The sequence below is a fragment of the Zeugodacus cucurbitae genome, chromosome 3, assembly GCF_028554725.1.
Source record: "Zeugodacus cucurbitae isolate PBARC_wt_2022May chromosome 3, idZeuCucr1.2, whole genome shotgun sequence".
NCBI lineage: Eukaryota > Metazoa > Arthropoda > Insecta > Diptera > Tephritidae > Zeugodacus > Zeugodacus cucurbitae.
In genome coordinates this window covers 39,473,036-39,489,622 of record NC_071668.1, presented here as the reverse complement: position 1 = coordinate 39,489,622, position 16,587 = coordinate 39,473,036, and the positions used below count along the sequence as shown (strand labels likewise).

Genomic DNA, 16,587 nt, shown 5'->3' with positions numbered 1-16,587 from the left:
AGATATATAATTGCCAAAGAAAATAAAGAACTTTTTTTTCAAGTGGCTTTTTTCCAGAGAATGTCCCATATGTGTAACTATGTCTTGCTTAAAACGTAAATCGCTAGAAATTTTGTTATTTTAAGTTTTAAACAAATGCGCAATAATTACAAAGAATCGGTGGAGAACTTGAAAACCTTAAGGGAAATTTTAGACATTATGAAATGTTGTTTCGGTCTTTTAAATGTCTAGACGTTCTGGATGATAATTCTAAACCCTCTTCTAAACATAAACGTCTGTCTGATGATGAATCTACCTCATCCAGTCGATGATCTTGTAGAAATTAAAAACAAACGATACTAACATCCGAAAATTGACCTTCAAATACGAAAGGAATATATCCTCTTTTAAGATTGAAGTATTCGTAAGTAAATGCCAAGAAAACACGGGGATACCAAATACTGATTAATTCCTTTAAAATCTATTATAAAAATGTTGGAGGTCTCAATCAGTGCTGCCAATATGAATATTTTTCCCGTCAAAACTGGCTTTTTTCGAAGGCTAGCTGCGGGAAAAATTTGAGAATTGCGGGAATTGGGAAAAGCGGGAATTCTGGCTTCTTTAGAAATTCAGTTGGCTTCTTTTGACTTTTTTTGTGTTGTTAACACTTAAGTACAAAAAATATGAAAAAGTGGCAGCTTTACGATAGTCACTTACAAACAAACCAGAAAATTTGGTGGCGGATCGATTGTTTTTCTCGATATACGCGAATGTCATCTCTATTTAGTGGTTCCATCTCTATTTAAAAAGTTCGCGTAAATTCTTAAAAGTTGTGAAATGCCGAAAGAAAAGAAGCAAAAATGCCGCGATGTGTGGCTTAAAAGTGATGAATTCAAGGCATGGATTCGCAGGGATGATACAGACCAGCAGAGGGTTTACTGCAACTATTGCAAGAGCACTATCACAGCGAAACTGAGTGATCTGCGAGCTCACGCTGCAACAAAGAAGGACACAAGTGCCATGAGAAGCTTTACCCAGGCGAACAAGCTCTACTTTGCAAGAGCATCTGAAAATTATAATGTGCAAATTAAGGAAGCATCACTGTGTCTTTTTATTGCACAGCATTGCATGTTTAAACAGCGTTAATTGTATTTGGAAATTATCACTTTTGTAGAAACATGGCCTAGACCCAATATATTTGAAAAGATGATGTGAAATAGTGAATTTCGAATCTTTAGATACGACCGACTGAACAGAATCGGTCCTATCCACACTTAAATTCTATCTGAAGAAGTCGAAGTTCCCCATGCGGGCATAATTGAATTAAAGTGCATCCGTATTTGAATTAATAGTGGTTATATTTACTTAATGTTATCAAATATACCACTTCACTCGGATTTTTCTGTATATATGCAGCTTGTTTCTTTAATAAATCATGTTTTTTTCAATAATACAGAAAATCCAAAATTTTAAATTAATCGCTTTTATCATGGAAGTCTATTGACAATTACATCATCCCTGTTGGCACTCGTTAATGCTTTAATGAATTTTTGAAAAAATGTCTGAGTTGCGTCTTAACCAAATTACTTTGATTCCGAATAAACTCGGTGAATTCTTAATTTGGGTTTACGTTGATAATATGTACTTTTATATTTTCCCTTGCCCGGTCTCATCATGTAGTTTTTCCAGAGTACTCTTATCATCCTGCTTTGAAAATTAATTTCGAAATCATAGCCAAATTACTTTTTTTATAATAAACAGGACATTTTTTCTCGGTTTTGCGAAATCTAATTTTAACAAGTAAGGAAAGGCTATGTTCGGATGCAACCGAATATATCATACTCTCGCAATTTATTCAAGAAATGATGATTTGCACTATTTGTGTAAAGTTTTATTCTGCTATCGGCATTGATTCCTTATGTATACATTATAAAGTGAAGGAATCAGATGGAATTCATAATTGAGTTATAAGGAATGTAGTCGTGGTTGTGAACCGATTTCGCCTATTTTTTATCCGTGTTATCAGGGTGTCAATAACATATTATACACCGCATTTCATTGAAATCTGTGGAGTAGTTCCTGAGATATGGTTTCTGACCCATAAGTGGGTGATGTCACGCTCATTTCTCATTTTGAAAAAAACCTGAGTGCAGCTTCCTTCTGCTATTTCTTCTGTAAAATTTAGTGTTTCTGACGTTTTTCGTTAGTGAGATAACCCCCTTTTAGTAATTTTCAACCTAACCTTTGTAAGGGAGGTGTGCGTGGTTATTATCCGATTTCAACTATTTCATGGTGTGTAGTGGGGTACGTAAAAGAACCGACTGCAGAAAGTTTAGTTTATATAGCTGAATTGGCTTGCGAGACATATAAAAATAACTGAAAAAATTACATCCAAATATGCCTCTTCCTAGTGCGAACCTTTATTCCAAATTTTACTTTCATAAATTTATTTATGGCTTAGTTATGACACTTTATAGGTTTTTGGTTTTCGCCATTTTGTGGGCGTGGAAATGGTCCATCTTCGAAAGCAACCTCCTTACGGTGCCAAAATGACTTACAGACAACCGTTATGTGAACAAAACTATAATACTCTCTTAGCAACTTTTGTTGCGAGAGTATGAAAAGATTCATTGTGAACTTTCTAAATTAACTTGGTCTGATTAAAGTGGCAATACTGAATCTACTTATAATATATGGGGACTGCGGTACCGCTTTCAACTATTTTGTCACCAAGCTAAATTATATCCAAGATTATAGATTCACTTCAGCTAAGGAATCTCACAAATAAACCGATATATATAGCATAATATTAAGTTTGAAAATCCTAAAATGAGGTACATGGGGGCAAGAGGAAATATTGGCCCATTTTTGGGCACTGTTAGAAGGAACACATCTCCTTCAAATGTCTTTAGAATGTTTGAGAAATTTAGCACTGTTTTCAATAAAATATTAGCCACAAACTTCGAGGTCCTTATGTTCGAGGCCCCATGGCCTTGTAAAGTTATAGTCCGATTATCTCATAAAAATTAAGTGAATGTATATTCTTGAATATACTGTATTATTATTTGGGGACAAATTCCATCATTGATGAGAATATGTTTTGATACTAAAATAAATGAAATGTTCTCATGAGTAACTCTATCTCCCATTTAAAAATAACATTTTATGTCAAAATCGACAGTATTTCTGAGTATTGAACCAAACGTTTCTGTTTTGGTATCGAGATGCTGGTGAGTGCTCTCAGAGAGCAGAAGTGCAAGTCGAGTAGAAAACTACTCGGCTGTCTGTTACGATTGCACCTTTTTGACGTCGAACCTTCATTGTGTTAGCTGACGGGCTTTCATTGCTGCTCAAAGACGAATTCGTATCTTTGCTATTAACATATAGTGATTCGAGTCAATGGTTGGTCCTCGGAGCGTACGCACTTCTAAAACACTGGAGAAATGTCTTCCGTCTATAACAACATGTACACATAAGAACAGTCATGACGGACACTCTATCTACAGCCCAACATGCATACATTAAAGGCAGATCAACAGAAACAGCCTTTCAGGTGATAAGTGTAATCGAAAAGTCATTACACCAAAAACAATACACAATGGTTGCTTTTCTCGATATAGAGGGGCACAATTACTGATTCTCTATCTCAAGGCGGCATAGACGATGTTGTTCGCAGATGGATACAGTCGATGTTCATGGTAATAGTAACAATCGGTACAGAATCACGAACAAGTTACGTCAGCAGAAGAACTCATTAAGGAGGGGTTCTTTCCCCACTCCTATGGGTGGTAGCGCTGAATGAAATACTGCATGAACTCAACAGAGGTGGAGTGAAAGCAGTAGCATATGCAGATGACATAGTGCTGATGGTCACAAGACTGTTCCACAATCTCTGAGATACTAGAAAGAGCCCTAAGAAAGTTGCACCTATGGGCCGAGTAAAACCAAACAGAGCAAGAACCAAGGATTAAAAAGATCCAGAAAAACCATATATAGACTTACAGCTATCATAACGGGGCATTGGCCATTGGCCAGAAGGGATAAGACGGTTTTCCATTTTCTCTGCGACTGTCCAGCTCTATCACAAAACATACATAAAACCCCTGGCATCCATCAAGCACCAAATCTCGAATGGATGACCGCAAAAAGTATTACAGAAATAAATAGTTTAATTGAAAGCACCAAATGGTTCGACGATGAAACGAGATAGCAAAATATAAAGGTCTCACAATAGTGCATCAAAGTGGCAATTCTAGCTTTAATTGAGCCAGTATGGCTGCACTCCTACTGACCTACCTACCTATAACAAGATGATCGATTAGCATGCGCGATTTTCGTTCAGGGGACAGCCATGTAGCTTGAAGAATTTTTTGGTGTGGGTTCTAGTACTACAGACAACCATATTCCGGCCCTAGCGAAGACGATTAACCTCAAGCCGTTTGGCAATGTTTTGTCATGGAGTCTGAATTTTAGGAGGAGAGTTTGATCTTTCATTTGGTAATTTTTTTTACCTGGTGGGCCCAAACCATATGCACAGAGGCAGAGCCGTCTCACTTTAGCTCAGCTGCAAACGGCTGTTTGTTGGATGCCCAGAGCTTGCTTGGTACAAAACCAGAAGTCGTGAGCAGCTTTATCCATATGCTCAATCCATTTCCAAGGATCGTTCCTGTTCACTCCCAAGTGAATGGCAGTCACAGACTTTTCTTTTCTCACTTGGATACACCATCAGTAATTACGTCGTTCTAATCGTCTCTTTTAATAATAATTATATTTTTCCAAAGCGTTTTAACGAAAAATCAAAGTAAATTTGATAAAAATATCTCAAATCTGTCAGTCATGAAGCTCTTGGTATGTTTCTGATAGTTAATCCGATAAAATTGCTTTGATACCTAAAACCAATAAAATTTCTGATTCGAACATCAAACCAATAATATTAGAATTCATGACACGAACCAAAAATTTTTGTCGGTTTGAATTATGATTCGCTAATGTTTCGAATTTTAGCCTGCATCGGAATTGATATTATTATTAATATTGATTTTCACGCCTTTTTTCAATCTCTGTATATACATTTATGTATTAATAAAGTATAATATAATTTATTAAGGAAATATACTTTACGGTAATACGAAAAGTCTCCTTTTGGACTGGATGGTGTCACTGGTACGCTGTTGGATTTATTTTTATTTTCTAAACTTTTGGCTTCTACTGGGAAATAGGATGAGTATATGATGCCATTCAAAATTTCTCGCTCTGTTCGTCCACTATATTTAAATTTTGCCCCACGCGAGAAAATTCCACCGCCATAGTTAACACATGCATTCTGACAGTTAGGAAGCCTGAAAATAAATTAATTTTAAGTTCAAATAATTTAGAAAGTACTTTTAGATTAATTCAAGAGAACGCGAATGAAATGTTTAAATAATAACATATTCGGTCGTAGATGAATTAAATTCAACGATTTCTAAAGCCACTTTAGTTTATTTGATTTGCAATAGTTAACAGAATCACTGAGGAAGTTTTAAATGAAAATACTTATTTTAATTTTGCAGAAATATTTGAAAATAGTAACTTCTCTGCCATCTTTATGCTTTAATTTCCGACACTCTGATTTTTACTCGTTGTGTTCGAGTTTGAGGCTCAAGGTCTCAAAAAGGGGCAATCTCAAGTCTTCCATTTCTTGCATCCCTAATTAACGGGTGATTTTTTTGAGGTTAGGATTTTCATGCATTAGTATTTGACAGATCACGTGGGATTTCAGACATGGTGTCAAAGAGAAAGATGCTCAGTATGCTTTGACATTTCATCATGAATAGACTTACTAACGAGCAACGCTTGCAAATCATTGAATTTTATTACCAAAATCAGTGTTCGGTTCGAAATGTGTTTCGCGCTTTACGTCCGATTTATGGTCTACATAATCGACCAAGTGAGCAAACAATTAATGCGATTGTGCCGCATTTGGGGTGAAGAGCAACCAGAAGCCGTTCAAGAACTGCCCATGCATCCCGAAAAATGCACTGTTTGGTGTGGTTTGTACGCTGGTGGAATCATTGGACCGTATTTTTTCAAAGATGCTGTTGGACGCAACGTTACGGTGAATGGCGATCGCTATCGTTCGATGCTAACAAACTTTTTGTTGCCAAAAATGGAAGAACTGAACTTGGTTGACATGTGGTTTCAACAAGATGGCGCTACATGCCACACAGCTCGCGATTCTATGGCCATTTTGAGGGAAAACTTCGGAGAACAATTCATCTCAAGAAATGGACCCGTAAGTTGGCCACCAAGATCATGCGATTTAACGCCTTTAGACTATTTTTTGTGGGGCTACGTCAAGTCTAAAGTCTACAGAAATAAGCCAGCAACTATTCCAGCTTTGGAAGACAACATTTCCGAAGAAATTCGGGCTATTCCGGCCGAAATGCTCGAAAAAGTTGCCCAAAATTGGACTTTCCGAATGGACCACCTAAGACGCAGCCGCGGTCAACATTTAAATGAAATTATCTTCAAAAAGTAAATGTCATGAACCAATCTAACGTTTCAAATAAAGAACCGATGAGATTTTGCGTTTTTTTTTTTAAAAAAGTTATCAAGCTCTTAAAAAATCACCCTTTACTTGGACCACTACAACTAGCGGTTGATTGTATGGATATGTTGGAAAGGAGAAGCAAATGAAGATTAGGCGCAGTGAGATGAAGAATAGGAAGGTGAGAGGAGGAGCCTTCTGTCGGATGCTCTCAATCAATTCCAGCTTCAATCATTCTGACCATTGGTAACATGACCAGATGTACAGCAGAAACACTGCGTCGCCTCCTCCTGATGTGTGTGCATTCACTCCGACAGCAGCGCAGCAATACTAGCATTAGAATCGATAACATTTCGCTCTAGGTTAGTCAAGGAGTGTCTGACCTCTTTATCAATAGTTGGCGATTTAAAAAGATCACACTTCAAGTGAAAAAGTCATGTATTAAGGAATAAAGAAAAATCTAGATTTATTTTTAAAACCAATATTTTTATTTTGCATATATGTAGATATTAATATATTGTGTTAAGTTTTTATATAAGTTAACACCAATTAAGCTACCCCACACTAAACATAATTATTTTTTAATTAGTGCTGACAAATCTAGTGTAATCCTGTGGAACAAAATGTTAACCGTTTCCAACAGTGTCAGCGTTGTTTTAGAGTTTAAGCCTAATTTTAAGAAAAATTACAATTAAGTAGTTCAGTTGTAATTTACACCTCAATAAAGGAGCTACATATGCTTTAATAAAAAAAATGTTTTTTATAATTAAAAAACCTAATTGGCGCCCGAGCTAAATTTTATAAAAGTCAAGCGATTCGGCATTTTTTCGAAGAGAGGTCTATGGAAAAAGGGAAAAAAGTGCAACAAAAAATTTAAATACTTAAAAAAAAAACAAAAAAAAAAATTAAATAATAATTATAAAATATAAGTAAAAATTTGAGACCAACTCAAATTATATTAGCACAAAATGACACAACTTAGCAACGTCATGTCAGCACATCAGCAACGTGCTTACGTTTCACATTTTCAAAAAAAAGAAAGGAAAGTGAAAATAAAATAATTTGAATAAAAAAAAATTAAAAAATATAAAATATAAAAATGGAAAACCCGGATCGCTGGCTTCAAACCGTGTGAGGAAGGAGGCCCCTCAGTAACCCTGGAGAAAGGACAAATAGGACGACGACCAACCAAAGAGCGTCAGCCGCCTCACCAAACTGTTATCGTAAGACTTAGAATAAGAAAAAATTATAATTGAAATAAATATTAAGATTTATTATTCTATATATATATTTATTTATATTAGTATTTAAAATATTTAAATATCGATATATAAAATTAGGGTTGTACACCCTATAATAAGAAAAAATCATACTGCGATTCACCACCTACGGGGGGACCCTCCAGTATATAACATTAATATAACTCTGCGATTCACCACAAACGGGACCCTCCAGAGATTATTAAAATTTAATAAAAACGAAAATTATATTTAAAAAGAGACTTGTACAGTCTATAACATTACATAAAAACGATATATATATATATATATATATATATTATAATATTCATATAACTCTGCGATTCACCAAAAACGGGACCCTCCAGAGATTATTAATTTACCATCACATTTCAAAAAGTTAAAGCTGAAAGCTAAAAAAAAAACAAAAAAATCAAATTGCGTATTTAAAATAGTTTTATAAAAATATTCAAAGTTGTGGTGATTTTCATTCGATTAAATTTGCGTACAGTAGCGGATCGAAATATAGTGTTGAAATCGAAACTTTTGTTAAATGCAATATATGCAATTGTTAATACCGTTTTTCACACATTTCATTAGTTTGAAATTATTAACAAAAAACATATATATATTCGAAAATTTATTGAAATTATATATATTGAAAATTTATTGAAATTAAATAACAATAAAGAATTTTGGCATATATTTGAAAGTAAAATTCCTTCAAAATGACTAACCCACACAATATAATTAGACCATCATTACTAAGTAATAATCCTACACCAACCCAACCAAGAACTTCTAATCCTACAACCCAAGTGTCTCCCGAACTAAATAACTTAATAAAAAACGTCGTAACTCAAATACTACAGACAGACGGACAAAACATAATTCAATCATTCTTAAACAATAGTTCAAATCACAACATTACAGATCAGACAATAGACGAACGATACAGAAATGACATGAGCGAAATGGACAAAATCCCCGACGTGGTTCGTTCATTAAGAGAGTTTTCAGGAAACGCTTCAGAGTTTAGTTTCTGGAAAAAAAAGCGTAGAACGTATCTTAAAGATATAAGAACCTTCAAAAGGTACACCACGATATTTCGGTATATTAAATGTTATTAGGAACAAAATAATAGGAAAAGCAGACGTAGCATTAGAATCGTATAACACCCCTCTAGATTGGACGGCAATATCACGTTGTTTAACAACCCACTACGCTGACAAACGAGACATAGATACATTAGAATATCAAATGACTTGTCTTGTACAAGGTACGTTAACTATTAATGAATTCTACCAAAAAGTATATTCGCATTTATCGTTAATTCTCAACAAGATAGGATGCATGGAGGTAGGAGAAGAATCAATACATTTACTAACCGAAAACTACCGTGCAAAAGCATTAGATACATTCATTAGGGGACTTTCAGGAGATCTCTCTAGACTCCTCGGAATTAAAGAACCGAAAAGTCTTCCCGAAGCTCTACATCTTTGTTTAAAACTCGAAAATCAGAGTTTTAGAGCACAATATGCATATAACCAAAAATACAATTTTTCACCAAACTATCGACAGCAACAAAATTCACAACAACAATTCGTTCAATTAAAACAGTTCCAACCAAAATATATGCAGCCTCCAAACCAACAATTTCATCAAACTAAATTTCGCCCTGAATTAGCTTACATCCTACAACCAAATCAAAATTTTAATCCTTATGGTCAACAACGGTATCCTCAATATCCTGTGAACCAACAACAAAGAAATCCTCCTCCAAGGCCACCAAAACCACCTCAACCAATGGACGTAGACGTTAGCTTTAGAACAAATGCTATTAACTATGCAAACCGACCAAGTCTCCAAGATTCAGGAAAAAGGCCACTAAATAACACTTCCGTGATTAACCATCCACCACTGAAAATTCAAAGAAATTTTCATGTAAATTCATGCTTTGAACCTAAAAAGGAACAGAATTACCAGTACGATAATGACCAAACTACCGACTACCAATACAGTGACTATAACTACAATCTAATAATGTAGAAAGTTATAAAGATGAACCATCTGTAGATCTGACAGATATACATTTTTTAGGTTAAATAGCTCTTCGTTGCCTTATTTCAAATGCAAAACGGAGAGCGGACAAATTTTAAAAATATTAGTATATACAGGCTCAAATAAAAATTATATTAATTCAAATTTAGTTCCAAATCCTAAAGAAAACGATAACCCTTTTTACGCAAATTCTGTTGGTGGTAAAATAAAAGTTACCCATCACACTTTCTTAAATATTTTTAATATCGAAGAATGTAAACTAAAGTTTTTCTTATTACCAGCTCTTTCAACTTTTCACGCAATTCCTGGAAATGATAGTTTAAAAGAATTATCGGCAGTAATACATACTACAGAAAATTGTATGATCGTAGCAAATAAACGTAAAATAAAACTCCACCAATATAAAGCTGAAGACGTTAATGCTATTCTAATCCGAGATGAACATATGAATGCTTCAGAAAAATACCAAATTAAACAACTTTTACATAAACATAAAAACTAATTTTCAGAACCCAACGAAAAATTAACCTATACGACAAAAGTAATAGCAGAAATTAGAACAAACTCAGATACTCCTATTTATTCAAAATCTTACCCATATCCTATTAGCCTAAAACAAGAAGTAGAAGAACAAATAAATAAATTACTAGAGGACGGTATTATAAGAAAATCTAGATCACCATACAACTCACCAATATGGGTTGTACCAAAAAAAGACGACGCATCTGGTGAAAAGAAATTCAGACTGGTTATCGACTACAGAAAATTAAATACGGTCACTATTGCAGACAGAGAAATGAAGTATTGGCACAATTAGGAGAAAATCGAGTATTTTCGGTAATCGATTTAAAAAGCGGTTTTCATCAAATTCCCCTTAAAGACTCCGACGTGGAGAAGACAGCATTTTCAGTGAACAACGGAAAATATGAGTTCACTAGACTCCCTTTTGGACTAAAAAATGCTCCATCCATATTTCAACGGACATTAGACGGCATACTCAGACAACACATAGGAAAAATATGTTACGTCTATATAGACGATATAATCATATTTAGCAAAGACATAGATTCACATACAGAAAATATCGATATAATTTTTGATACTCTTTGTAAAGCTAATATGAAAGTGCAAGCAGACAAATGCGAATTCTATAAAGGTCAAGTAGAATTTTTAGGGTTCATAGTTTCTTCTGCTGGCATTTCCACAAACCCATCTAAAGTAAAAGCCATTGAAAATGTTCCATATCCCAAAACACTTAAAGATCTTAGATCATTTTTAGGTCTTTCCGGATATTATAGACGCTTTATAAAAGACTACGCAAAATTAGCGAAACCACTTACGAATTTACTTCTAGGTGAAGAAGGTAGAATTTCTAAAAATATTTCAAAGAAAATTAATATTCATTTAACGGAAGAAGCCAAAGAAGCATTCGGCAAAATTAAATCTGCTCTCATCTCAAAAGACGTAATACTGCAATATCCGAATTATAATATAGAATTTAATCTCACAACAGACGCTTCAGAACATGCACTAGGCGCAGTATTAGAACAAAACGGTAAACCCATAACTTTCATTTCTAGGACCTTAAATAAAACAGAAGAAAACTATGCAGTTAATGAAAAAGAAATGCTTGCTATAATCTGGGTACTCAATTCTCTCAGAAATTATCTATATGGTCAAGCAAAAATTATAATACATACCGATCATCAACCATTAACATATGCACTTAGTAACAAAAATAGCAATTCGAAACTTTGTCTGTCTGTTGTGTCTTTGGCACAACAGTCGGAAAATTCAGCCTCCATGACGAAACATCGCCAAACGGCCTGAGGCTGATCGACTTCGCTGGGGCCCGAAATATGGTCGTCTGTAGTACCAGATTCCAGCATAAGAAAATACATCAAGCTACTTGGCTGTCTCCTGATCGAAACACGCGGAACCAAATCGATCACGTTGTGATAGACGGAAGACATGTCTCCTGTGTTTTAGACGTGCGTACGCTCCGAGGACCAAATATAGACTCGGACCATTATCTGGTCGCAGCGAAGATACGCACCCGCCTCTGTGCAGCAAAGAATGCCCGTCAACAAACACAAGGAAGGTTCGACGTCGAAAACCTGCAATCGCAACAGACAGCCACGAAATACTCTACTCGACTTGCACTCCTGCTCTCTGAGAGCACTCATCAGCATCTCGGTATAAGGGAACTGTGGAACGGCATCTCAAACTCACTGTGTACCGCTGCAGCCGAAACAATTGGTTATCGGCAACGACAAAAAACAAGCTGGTACGATGAGGAGTGCCGTCTCGCAGCGGAGAGAAAACAGACTGCCTACCTCCCAACGTTGCAAACGACCACTACACGTGCGGGATGGGATAGATACCGAGAGCTGAAGAGGGAAGCGAGACGCATCTGCAGACAAAAAAAGAAAGAGGCCGAAATGCGTGAGTACGAAGAGCTTGAGAAGCTGGCAGACAGAGGGAATGCTCGAAAATTTTATGAAAAAATGAAGCGACTTAACGAAGGTTTCAAGACCGGAGCATCCTCATGTAGAGACCAAGGTGGTAATCTGGTAACCGATGTCCAGGGCATACTGGGATTATGGAGGGAACACTTCTCCGACCTGCTGAATGGCAGTGAGAGTACAACACCAGGAGATGGCGAACCCGATCCCCCAATCGATGACGATGGAACAGATGTTCCATTACCCGACCATGAAGAAATTCGAATAGCAATTACCCGCTTGAAGAACAACAAAGCAGCGGGGGCCGATAGATTACCGGCAGAACTATTCAAATACGGCGGCGAAGAACTGATAAGGTGCATGCATCAGCTTCTTTGCAGAATATGGTCGGAAGAAAGCATGCCTGACGATTGGAATCTCAGTGTGCTCTGCCCAATCCATAAAAAGGGAGATCCCACAATCTGCGCCAATTACCGTGGGATCAGCCTCCTAAATATCGCATACAAGGTTCTATCGAGCGTACTGTGTGAAAGACTAAAGCCCACCGTCAACAAACTGATTGGACCTTATCAGTGTGGCTTTAGACCTGGAAAATCGACAACTGACCAGATATTCACCATGCGCCAAATTTTGGAGAAGACCCGTGAAAAGAGGATCGACACACACCACCTTTTTGTCGATTTTAAAGCTGCTTTCGACAGCACGAAAAGGAGTTGCCTTTACGCCGCGATGTCTGAATTTGGTATCCCCGCAAAACTAATACGGCTGTGTAAATTGACGTTGAGCAACACCAAAAGTTCGGTCATGATTGGGAAGGACCTCTCCGAGCCGTTCGATACCAAACGAGGTTTCAGACAAGGTGACTCACTATCGTGCGACTTCTTTAACCTGATGCTGGAAAAAATTATAAGAGCTGCAGAGCTAAACCGAGAAGGTACAATCTTCTACAAGAGTGTACAGCTCCTGGCGTACGCCGATGATATTGATATCATCGGAAGCAACAACCGCGCCGTGTGTTCTGCTTTTTCCCGCATGGATAAGGAGGCGAAGCGAATGGGTCTGGAGGTGAATGAGGACAAGACGAAATATCTCCTGTCATCAAACAAACAGTCGGCGCATTCGCCTCCTGGCTCCCACGTCACTGTTGACAGTCATAACTTCGAGGTCGTAGATAATTTCGTATACCTGGGAACCAGCATCAACAACACGAACAATGTCAGCCTCGAAATCCAGCGCAGAATAACTCTTGCCAACAGGTGCTACTTTGGACTGAGTAGGCAATTGAACAGTAAAGTCCTCTCTCGACGAACCAAAATCAAGCTCTACAAGTCGCTTATCATTCCCGTCCTGCTTTACGGTGCAGAAGCATGGACGATGTCAACATCAGATGAGACGACACTAGGAGTTTTCGAGAGGAAAATTTTGCGTAAGATTTATGGTCCTCAGAACATTGGCAACGGCGAATAGCGCAGACGATGGAACGATGAGCTGTACGAGTTATACGACGACATTGACATAGTTCAGCGAATAAAAAGACAGCGGCTACGCTGGCTAGGTCATGTTGTCCGAATGGACGAAAACACTCCAGCCCTGAAAGTGTTCGATGCAGTACCCGCCGGAGGAAGCCGAGGAAGGGGAAGGCCTCCACTCCGTTGGAGGGCCCAGGTGGAGAGCGACCTGGTTACACTTGGGATCTCCAACTGGCGCCGAACTGCGAAGGAGAGAGAGAGGTGGCGCACTATCGTCGATTCGGCTATAACCGGCTAAACGGTTGCAACGCCAATCACATACATACAATAAATGGAATATTTACCTCAGAAGAAATAATAGGCAGAATTCAAGAAATTTATCCAATACATTTTTGTAATTACAAAGTTAGACACACCCAAACGAAGATTAAGGATTTAGAATCGAATGAAGAACAGGAAAACCAAATACTTATAGAACATAAAAGAGCACACCAAAATGCAATTGAAAACAAAAAACAAATTTTAGAAAAATTTTATTTTCCAAAAATGTTACAAAAAAATAATCAATAGTAAAACAGTTCAGCATTTGCGCAGAAAACAAATACGATAGACATCCTTATAATCCAGAAATTCAAGCAACTCCAATTCCAAAATATCCAGGGCAAATAGCACATATCGATATATACATATATAGCCGATAAACATTTAATATTAACAGCAGTTGACAAATTTTCCAAATACGCGCAAGCAAAATTAATAAATTCAAGATCTTCAGAAGACATACGGGAACCACTTAGACAAATAATTTTCAATTTCGGAGTACCTCAGAATATCATAATAGATTACGAAAAATCTTTAAACGCCCATTCAATAATTTTTATGTTAAATGATCAACTTAGGATTAAAATACATAGAATACCTCCACACACCCACTTATCAGAAATAAACTAAATTTTACGAATACAACTACTCCATACATTCAACTACAGGACAAAAACCTATCGAATCATTTTTTTGGACGCAGAATATATACCAACCCTGAACAATATGAAAAAACAAGACAGAATAACATTCAAAGACTTAGACAAAAACAGGAACAAGACTTAATTTTTCACAATAAAAATAGAAAACCATTTAAAGCTTATAACGTTGGAGAAACCATTTACATCAAAATTAATAAAATATACGGCAATAAACTAACTTCAAGATATAGAAAAGAAATAGTAAAAGAAAATCATAATTCTATAGTGATAACTCAAACGGGCAAAATCATTCACAAAAGCCTTATAAAAAATAAAAAACAAATCGTAAAAAAAAATAGAACAAAGCACTAATTCTAATCTTTTGAAATTATTTGCTGCGGCAACAACAGCAAAATTGCAATATATTACAATAATACATCATAATTAATAATGAAAATAATAATGTTCAAACCTATATCTTTATCCTATTCCATAACCTCTACTTTATTATTATTTCTAAAGTTCCGACGATGTTGAGTGTTAAATTATGACTAACTTTATTCAATAAGGATAAACATGTCTTTACAATGAGAATAGAAATGAAAGATAATACAAAAAGTAGTATACAGGGTTGCGTGAGGTACAAAGTTGTAATCTGAAGTACTTATTAATCTAATACTATTTATTACGAACTACTTCGCCTCCACAACACCTCCTCTCGAAGTAGAGAGTTTATTATTTGTGATTGCGTTCGATAAGGCCCAAATTCGATGAACAGATATTATGCTTCATATGTGTAAGACCCTTGGTAAATATGTCCGCTGGCATTTCCTGTGTTGACATATATTCTAATATAATCGCCTTATCTCGAACGCAGTCCCGAATGAAGTGATGTCGTATGTCGATGTGTTTCGTTCGAGGATGGAAATTTGAATATACCGCTAACTTTTGTGCGCTTTGGTTATCGTTAAATAGTCTGACGCAGGTACAATTGATTCCCACCTCTTTCAGAGCACTCTTCAAATATAGAGCTTCTTTAGCTGCCTCAGTTATAGCGATGTATTCTGATTCAGTACTGGAAAGTGAAACTGTACGTTGTTTTCTTGCTTCCCAACTTATAGACGAACCAGCAAATACATATGCGTAGCCTGAATACGACCGTCTGTCTGATGGGTTGGCGCCCCAATCAGCATCGACTACACCATACAAATCTGCCCCTGTCTTTTTGTACAGCAAACCATGTTGTAATGTGCCCTTGATGTATCGTAATATTCTCTTCGCTGATTTCCAGTGCTCTTCAGTGTAGTTACTATTGAATTGGCTCATGAAATTCACTGCATACGCTATGTCCGGCCTCGTAGACACTGCCAAGTACATCAAGGCACCGATTAAACTTTGATATGGGTATTTCCCCATAATCGCCTCATCTTTTGTCGTAGGCATTGTGAGTTTGCAATTCGCTTCTATTGGCGTCTTCGAAGGATTGCACTGTGACATACCGAATCGCTCCAATATTGATTCAGCATATGCCTTTTGCGATAAAAATATTTCGCCTTTTTCCAGATTTTGAGTAAAATCTATTCCCAAACAACGATTGACGTGACCGATATCCTTCATATCGAAACGTTGTGAGAGCGTTTTCTTCGTTGTTCTTAACCAATTTTCGTTGTTCGACGCCAACAATAAATCGTCTACGTAAATAATGGCCAACATAATGTTACCACCTTCTCGATGCACGTAGAAACATGGATCAAATTTTGTCGATTTTAATCCAATTTCGTTGAGAGTTAATGATAATTTCTGATACCACATTAACCCTGATTGACGCAGTCCGTATAATGCCTTCTTTACTAGACATACCGGGTTTGCTCGTTGTAATGCTGT

At 36.5% G+C, this 16,587-nt stretch overlaps 2 protein-coding genes across 24 annotated transcripts in view; one reads left to right on the top strand and one right to left on the bottom strand.

Annotated features, from left to right (window-relative positions):
- Window positions 1-16,587, bottom strand: part of LOC105220257 (FERM domain-containing protein 3) — a 363,284-nt gene that overhangs the window by 5,530 nt on the left and 341,167 nt on the right. For all 5 annotated transcript variants that reach the window (XM_054226407.1, XM_054226405.1, XM_054226406.1 and 2 more), the window contains one exon: window positions 5,101-5,318. In XM_054226407.1, coding sequence (XP_054082382.1) covers window positions 5,101-5,318 — 218 coding nt within the window. The remainder of the gene's footprint in view (window positions 1-5,100; window positions 5,319-16,587) is intronic.
- LOC105220101 (uncharacterized) overlaps window positions 1-16,587 on the top strand; it is a 271,949-nt gene that overhangs the window by 67,309 nt on the left and 188,053 nt on the right. The window lies entirely within an intron of this gene.